This window comes from Rhamphochromis sp. 'chilingali', assembly GCF_963969265.1.
Source record: "Rhamphochromis sp. 'chilingali' genome assembly, chromosome: 1".
Taxonomy (NCBI): Eukaryota; Metazoa; Chordata; class Actinopteri; order Cichliformes; family Cichlidae; genus Rhamphochromis; species Rhamphochromis sp. 'chilingali'.
The window spans coordinates 66,317,735-66,326,659 of NC_137929.1; the positions used below are offsets into that span (position 1 = coordinate 66,317,735).

An 8,925-nucleotide genomic window follows, 5' to 3' on the forward strand; every position below is an offset into this window, starting at 1 on the left:
GTTTCATGCCTGGATGTCTTTTGTTAAGTTCATGTGTCAGGTTTGCGTTTCAATATGTGTCCTTTTTTATCTTGAAAATCTGGGAAAGTCTATGCCAGGGTGCTGGCATAGACTTTCCCAGAGAGGCTGAGGAGTGTGCCCCTGATCTCCATGCAACATTGTAGAGGCGTGTCAACCAGGATAGCCCTACAACGTCCAGAGCCTTCAGGAACTCGGGGCGGACCTCATCAACATCTAGATCCGCCCCTGCACAGTTACCAGCGTCAGCTATGTAGAAAAAGATCCTGGTGTAGAAAGTAATATTAAATACATTCTAACAACAGCTTATCAAGCTTAAACGTGCTGCTGTTGTTTATCCACTGGTTTCCTCTTTCTGGTGCAAAGTGGGCCAAAAACCAACAAGAGAGACGGACAGCTGATCATCCATCCATCCATCCATCCGTGGGCAGCACGGTGGCACAGTGGTTAGCACTGTTGCCGCACAGCAAGAAGGTCCTGAGTTCAATTCCACCATCAGGCTGGGGTCTTTCTGTGTGGAGTTTGCATGTTCTCCCCGTGTTTGCGTGGGTTCTCTCCGGGTACTCCGGCTTCCTCCCACCGTCCAAAGACATGCAGCTTGTGGGGATAGGTTAATTGATTAATCCAAATTGTCACTAGGTGTGAATGTGCGAGTGAATGTGAGTGTGAATGGTTGTCTGTCCCTGTGTGTTGGCCCTGCGACAGACTGGCGACCTGTCCAGGGTGTACCCCGCCTTTCGCCCTATGACAGCTGGGATAGGCTCCAGCGCCCCCCGCGACCCTGAAAAGGATAAGCGGAAGCGAATGGATGGATGGATGAAGTAGCAGCAAGAAGAGGCAGTCGCTTGTTAAGCTTAACGCAGGAATGCTTTACAAACATTCAGAGATGGACTTACACACTTGCTTTACTTCTCTCGGGGATACTTTTGTCGGAGATGAAATGCCAGTTTGCTAACGAAGCTCCAAAACTATCCAGACCACCGACAGGCCACAGCCGCTCTATCACGTGATGCATACTGCTCCGACGTGCTAACGTTCTGAGGTGAGTTACGGCGTGTTGCAAGTTTTGTGAGGTGCTTTCATGATATTTAATGGATCGGATTACATTTTTTATTTTTTTCTGATATCCGATCCAGTAATTTAGGTCAGTATCGGGCCGATACCGATACATAATATCGGATCGGTCCATCTCTAATATTTATGTGTTATACCGAGTGAATCGACTGAAAGGTAACTGTCTGAACAAAGCTTTGTTATGTTACTTTTGCACTATGATGCACATGTTGTTATTACATGACTTAATAGAGCTCCAGATATTCCAAATATTCCTTCATCACATCTTCTTTAATGTTAATATTTCATGTTTAATAGTAACAAACAACATTTCTGACTAAAATAATCAATGAATGAATGAAAGTGTGTTTCAGAGAATAAAGAGGAGGACTTAAAATCAAAGGATAAATTCCATCTAGAAGTGTTGTTTGTATCAGACAGAATTTGATGTTGGTGTTGGTCTGATGGAAAAGTAGCTGCTGTTACATTAACTCGGGCATGGGGAAACTCCAGGCCTTGAGGGCCGGTGTCCTGTAGGTTTTAGATGTGTCCTTGATCCAATACAGCTGATTTACATGGCTAAATTACCTCCTCACCATGTCTTGAAGTTCTCCAGAGTAAATCCACCTGTGTTTGTGTGACTACATTACACTCCCACTGCTGTGGAACCTGAACAATAACCAGAACAAAGTCTGAAATAAAAACTGCCAAGCAGCTGCACCACTGAGTCACAGTTTATTTTCTACGCTTGAGAAAAGGTTTCGTTTCTGATCTGCAACAAACGTCTGCACTCTGCTGTCACACTCACGCTGAATGATGTTCCGGCCTCTATGTCACTGAAATGCTACAAACCAGGAAACAGGATGTTGTTCTTCTTCAGTGCAGAGAGACGCACAGACGATCAGACTGAACTCAGACCAAACTAGCAGCTTCCTCTGAGTGAGTCCAGCTACAGGAGAGAAAAGTGGAAAACTCCAACACTGCTGCTTCAAGCTGCTGACGCTCCACACACTGAATGTGAGTTTGAGCAAAAACACGACTCAAAGCAAGTTTCAGTGAAGGTGGTAGAGGAGGGAGGGGAGCCAGGACTGACTGTACTTCCTGTCTGCTGTTTTCAGCTTCACTCACAGACTCAATGGCTTCCAGATCAGAGGAGGATCTCTGCTGTCCGGTCTGTCAGGAGGTCTTCAGAGATCCTGTTCTTCTGTCATGTAGCCACAGCTTCTGTAAAGACTGTCTGAAGAGACAGTGGAAAGAGACAACAACACGTGAGTGTCCACTTTGTAAAAGAAGATCTTCACGGTCAAAACCACCTTCAAACCTGGCTTTAAAGAACCTGTGTGAGTCGTTCTTACAGGAGAGAGATCAGAGAGCTTCAGAGGCTCTCTGCAGTCTGCACTCTGAGAAACTCAAACTCTTCTGTCTGGACCATCAGCAGCCAGTGTGTGTCGTCTGCAGAGACTCAGAAAAACACACCAATCACAGATTCAGACCCATCGATGAAGCTGCACAACAACACAAGAAGGAACTTCAGGAAACTCTGGAGCCCTTAAAGGAGAAGTTAAAGGTTTGTGAAGAAGTTCAAGTGAAGTTTGATCAAACAGCAGAACACATTAAGGTCCAGGCCCGACACACAGAGAGGCAGATTAAGGAGCAGTTTAAGAAGCTTCAGCAGTTTCTAGCAGAGGAAGAGGAGGCCAGGCTGGCTGCACTGAGGGAGGAAGAGGAGCAGAAGAGTGGGATGATGAAGGAGAAGATGGAGGCTCTGAGCAGAGAGATAGCAGCTCTTTCAGACACAGTCAGAGCCACAGAGGAGGAGCTGAGAGCTGAAGACGTCTCATTCCTGCACAACTACAAGGCTGCAGTGGAAAGAGTCCAGCGCTGCCCCCTGCTGGATGATCCACAGCTGCCCTCAGGAGCTCTGATAGACCAGGCCAAACACCTGGGCAACCTGACCTTCAACATCTGGAACAACATGAAGGACATGGTCTCCTACACTCCTCTCATTCTGGACCCAAACACTGCTCATCCAAAACTCATCCTGTCTGAAGATCTGACCAGTGTGAGACGAGGAGGAGAGAAGCAGCAGCTTCCTGATAATCCAGAGAGGTTTGATTATTCCTGCTGTGTCCTGGGCTCTGAGGGCTTTAACTCAGGGACTCACAGCTGGGATGTCGAGGTTGGAGACAGTAGATGGTGGGCTCTGGGGGTGTTAGCAGAGTCTGTGCAGAGGAAGGGATACATTGAGTCTGGATTATGGAGATTATGGTTTTCTACAGGTAAATACTCAGCACACTCACTATCATGTGAAACTGCTCTCTCAGTAGAGAAGAAGCTCCAGAGGATCAGAGTGAATCTGGACTGGAACAGAGGAAAGCTGTCGTTCTCTGATCCTGATACTAACACACACATACACACCTTCACACACACTTTCACTCACAGGATGTTTCCATACATTCGCACTAATGATACAGTGAAGGTGTTGCCGTTGAAGGTGTCAGTGTCAGTGCAGCAGATGAGTTGAGGATGATGATGTTTCTAATGTTGTTTCCTGTCAGTGAGTTGAAGCTGTTAAACTGCAGCTGTCCTCCTGCTGCCTCGTTGTTCCAAAGCTCTTTGTTTCTCTTTTAGTTTCACTGTTTCTTTCTGTTTCTGCTGTCCACCTTTTCACATGGAAAATCATTTCACTGTTTCTCACTGAATGACTCCCCAAACTAGATTTGAAATTCTATCAAGTTTCTAATCATTACAAGTGATTCATGTTTCTATTTGATGTGTAAATGGAGATGATTTAGTTTGCTGGGATATGGACTGACATGTGTTGAATGGGAGGAGCAGTTTGTTGTTGTCTTCTTGTCTGTTTATGACAACAATAAATATGTTGTTGAAACAATGATTCATGTTTAACTCCATATATGAAATGTTTCTGATCTTTGAATTCTGTTTGATTAAAGACTTTCTTCATGACACAAATGAGATTTCAGTGTATTAATAGAACTAAATAAGCTCAGAGTTGAAAGGCTGGAGTATTATGTACGTGCTTCACTGTCAGGATCTTCAGGGGGATTCAAAGGGAAACATCAAACTGCTGTAATGAGATAAACTAGTTGGGCTGAACACACTTATCTGTAGTTTGTCTCCATCCAGGATCATCAGAATATAATGAACATGTGTGAAGAGCCACAAAATGCTGCTGCCCTCTCAGCATGATGAGCTCCAGCCTTTGTTAGCAGGACAACAGGAAACATGAGACAACTTTCAGAGACAGTAACCAACTGTGGCCACAAGATGGCAGCAGCTGATCTGAGATCCTTTATTGGACAGAACGACTCTGCTCTGTGACATCATCAGAGAGACGGCCTTCACTTTTATATATCTGAAGTCATGTCTGCACTGCCTGCCTTGTTTGTCCTGAGCTCCTATATGTGAATGTAAGGAGAGAGAGCAACAGCACAGTGGATCAAAGCTGCAGATGATGATCACACACACACCTCAAAGTGTCACGATCTTGGGTCTTATGACCCAGCGTTTTGAGTTTTAGTTTATTTTGATGTTTATAGTAAATGGTAAACGGCCTGTATTTATATAGCGCTTTACTAGTCCCTAAGGACCCCAAAGCGCTTTACATATCCAGTCATCCACCCATTCACACACTGGTGATGGCAAGCTACATTGTAGCCACAGCCACCCTGGGGCGGACTGACAGAGGCGAGCCTGCCGGACACTGGCGCCACCGGGCCCTCTGACCACCACCAGTAGGCAACGGGTGAAGTGTCTTGCCCAAGGACACAACGACCGAGACTATCCAAGCCGAGGCTCGAGCCGGCAACCTTCCGATTACAAGGAGAACTCCCAACTCTTGAGCCACGATCACCCACATAGTGTATGGTTAAGCTCATTAGGTTTTCTTTGTTCATTTGCTTATTAGTCTGCCCTTGTCTTTTCAACCCCTCTGTTAAGTCTCTCTTGCCCTTCATGTGTTTCATGCCTGGATGTCTTTTGTTAAGTTCATGTGTCAGGTTTGCGTTTCAATATGTGTCCTTTTTTATCTTGAAAATCTGGGAAAGTCTATGCCAGGGTGCTGGCATAGACTTTCCCAGAGAGGCTGAGGAGTGTGCCCCTGATCTCCATGCAACATTGTAGAGGCGTGTCAACCAGGATAGCCCTACAACGTCCAGAGCCTTCAGGAACTCGGGGCGGACCTCATCAACATCTAGATCCGCCCCTGCACAGTTACCAGCGTCAGCTATGTAGAAAAAGATCCTGGTGTAGAAAGTAATATTAAATACATTCTAACAACAGCTTATCAAGCTTAAACGTGCTGCTGTTGTTTATCCACTGGTTTCCTCTTTCTGGTGCAAAGTGGGCCAAAAACCAACAAGAGAGACGGACAGCTGATCATCCATCCATCCATCCATCCGTGGGCAGCACGGTGGCACAGTGGTTAGCACTGTTGCCGCACAGCAAGAAGGTCCTGAGTTCAATTCCACCATCAGGCTGGGGTCTTTCTGTGTGGAGTTTGCATGTTCTCCCCGTGTTTGCGTGGGTTCTCTCCGGGTACTCCGGCTTCCTCCCACCGTCCAAAGACATGCAGCTTGTGGGGATAGGTTAATTGATTAATCCAAATTGTCACTAGGTGTGAATGTGCGAGTGAATGTGAGTGTGAATGGTTGTCTGTCCCTGTGTGTTGGCCCTGCGACAGACTGGCGACCTGTCCAGGGTGTACCCCGCCTTTCGCCCTATGACAGCTGGGATAGGCTCCAGCGCCCCCCGCGACCCTGAAAAGGATAAGCGGAAGCGAATGGATGGATGGATGAAGTAGCAGCAAGAAGAGGCAGTCGCTTGTTAAGCTTAACGCAGGAATGCTTTACAAACATTCAGAGATGGACTTACACACTTGCTTTACTTCTCTCGGGGATACTTTTGTCGGAGATGAAATGCCAGTTTGCTAACGAAGCTCCAAAACTATCCAGACCACCGACAGGCCACAGCCGCTCTATCACGTGATGCATACTGCTCCGACGTGCTAACGTTCTGAGGTGAGTTACGGCGTGTTGCAAGTTTTGTGAGGTGCTTTCATGATATTTAATGGATCGGATTACATTTTTTATTTTTTTCTGATATCCGATCCAGTAATTTAGGTCAGTATCGGGCCGATACCGATACATAATATCGGATCGGTCCATCTCTAATATTTATGTGTTATACCGAGTGAATCGACTGAAAGGTAACTGTCTGAACAAAGCTTTGTTATGTTACTTTTGCACTATGATGCACATGTTGTTATTACATGACTTAATAGAGCTCCAGATATTCCAAATATTCCTTCATCACATCTTCTTTAATGTTAATATTTCATGTTTAATAGTAACAAACAACATTTCTGACTAAAATAATCAATGAATGAATGAAAGTGTGTTTCAGAGAATAAAGAGGAGGACTTAAAATCAAAGGATAAATTCCATCTAGAAGTGTTGTTTGTATCAGACAGAATTTGATGTTGGTGTTGGTCTGATGGAAAAGTAGCTGCTGTTACATTAACTCGGGCATGGGGAAACTCCAGGCCTTGAGGGCCGGTGTCCTGTAGGTTTTAGATGTGTCCTTGATCCAATACAGCTGATTTACATGGCTAAATTACCTCCTCACCATGTCTTGAAGTTCTCCAGAGTAAATCCACCTGTGTTTGTGTGACTACATTACACTCCCACTGCTGTGGAACCTGAACAATAACCAGAACAAAGTCTGAAATAAAAACTGCCAAGCAGCTGCACCACTGAGTCACAGTTTATTTTCTACGCTTGAGAAAAGGTTTCGTTTCTGATCTGCAACAAACGTCTGCACTCTGCTGTCACACTCACGCTGAATGATGTTCCGGCCTCTATGTCACTGAAATGCTACAAACCAGGAAACAGGATGTTGTTCTTCTTCAGTGCAGAGAGACGCACAGACGATCAGACTGAACTCAGACCAAACTAGCAGCTTCCTCTGAGTGAGTCCAGCTACAGGAGAGAAAAGTGGAAAACTCCAACACTGCTGCTTCAAGCTGCTGACGCTCCACACACTGAATGTGAGTTTGAGCAAAAACACGACTCAAAGCAAGTTTCAGTGAAGGTGGTAGAGGAGGGAGGGGAGCCAGGACTGACTGTACTTCCTGTCTGCTGTTTTCAGCTTCACTCACAGACTCAATGGCTTCCAGATCAGAGGAGGATCTCTGCTGTCCGGTCTGTCAGGAGGTCTTCAGAGATCCTGTTCTTCTGTCATGTAGCCACAGCTTCTGTAAAGACTGTCTGAAGAGACAGTGGAAAGAGACAACAACACGTGAGTGTCCACTTTGTAAAAGAAGATCTTCACGGTCAAAACCACCTTCAAACCTGGCTTTAAAGAACCTGTGTGAGTCGTTCTTACAGGAGAGAGATCAGAGAGCTTCAGAGGCTCTCTGCAGTCTGCACTCTGAGAAACTCAAACTCTTCTGTCTGGACCATCAGCAGCCAGTGTGTGTCGTCTGCAGAGACTCAGAAAAACACACCAATCACAGATTCAGACCCATCGATGAAGCTGCACAACAACACAAGAAGGAACTTCAGGAAACTCTGGAGCCCTTAAAGGAGAAGTTAAAGGTTTGTGAAGAAGTTCAAGTGAAGTTTGATCAAACAGCAGAACACATTAAGGTCCAGGCCCGACACACAGAGAGGCAGATTAAGGAGCAGTTTAAGAAGCTTCAGCAGTTTCTAGCAGAGGAAGAGGAGGCCAGGCTGGCTGCACTGAGGGAGGAAGAGGAGCAGAAGAGTGGGATGATGAAGGAGAAGATGGAGGCTCTGAGCAGAGAGATAGCAGCTCTTTCAGACACAGTCAGAGCCACAGAGGAGGAGCTGAGAGCTGAAGACGTCTCATTCCTGCACAACTACAAGGCTGCAGTGGAAAGAGTCCAGCGCTGCCCCCTGCTGGATGATCCACAGCTGCCCTCAGGAGCTCTGATAGACCAGGCCAAACACCTGGGCAACCTGACCTTCAACATCTGGAACAACATGAAGGACATGGTCTCCTACACTCCTCTCATTCTGGACCCAAACACTGCTCATCCAAAACTCATCCTGTCTGAAGATCTGACCAGTGTGAGACGAGGAGGAGAGAAGCAGCAGCTTCCTGATAATCCAGAGAGGTTTGATTATTCCTGCTGTGTCCTGGGCTCTGAGGGCTTTAACTCAGGGACTCACAGCTGGGATGTCGAGGTTGGAGACAGTAGATGGTGGGCTCTGGGGGTGTTAGCAGAGTCTGTGCAGAGGAAGGGATACATTGAGTCTGGATTATGGAGATTATGGTTTTCTACAGGTAAATACTCAGCACACTCACTATCATGTGAAACTGCTCTCTCAGTAGAGAAGAAGCTCCAGAGGATCAGAGTGAATCTGGACTGGAACAGAGGAAAGCTGTCGTTCTCTGATCCTGATACTAACACACACATACACACCTTCACACACACTTTCACTCACAGGATGTTTCCATACATTCGCACTAATGATACAGTGAAGGTGTTGCCGTTGAAGGTGTCAGTGTCAGTGCAGCAGATGAGTTGAGGATGATGATGTTTCTAATGTTGTTTCCTGTCAGTGAGTTGAAGCTGTTAAACTGCAGCTGTCCTCCTGCTGCCTCGTTGTTCCAAAGCTCTTTGTTTCTCTTTTAGTTTCACTGTTTCTTTCTGTTTCTGCTGTCCACCTTTTCACATGGAAAATCATTTCACTGTTTCTCACTGAATGACTCCCCAAACTAGATTTGAAATTCTATCAAGTTTCTAATCATTACAAGTGATTCATGTTTCTATTTGATGTGTAAATGGAGATGATTTAGTTTGCTGGG

The 8,925-nt window shown here is 45.8% G+C and overlaps 2 protein-coding genes across 2 annotated transcripts; both read left to right on the top strand.

The window, feature by feature from the left end:
* Nucleotides 1-2,173: 2,173 nt before the first annotated feature.
* Nucleotides 2,174-4,383, top strand: LOC308405422 (nuclear factor 7, ovary-like). The gene is made up of 2 exons (XM_080896060.1): nt 2,174-3,573; nt 3,703-4,383. The coding sequence occupies exons 1-2, from the start codon at nt 2,207-2,209 to the stop codon at nt 3,770-3,772; spliced, it is 1,437 nt and encodes a 478-aa protein (XP_080752186.1). The 5' UTR covers nt 2,174-2,206; the 3' UTR covers nt 3,773-4,383.
* A 2,840-nt stretch (nt 4,384-7,223) lies between these two features.
* LOC308405433 (nuclear factor 7, ovary-like) lies at nt 7,224-8,645 on the top strand (the record flags this gene model as incomplete). Its single annotated transcript, XM_080896086.1, has 1 exon — nt 7,224-8,645. Exon 1 carries the CDS (start codon nt 7,257-7,259, stop codon nt 8,643-8,645), a length of 1,389 nt encoding a protein of 462 aa, XP_080752212.1. The 5' UTR covers nt 7,224-7,256.
* Between the last annotated feature and the right edge of the window lie 280 nt (nt 8,646-8,925).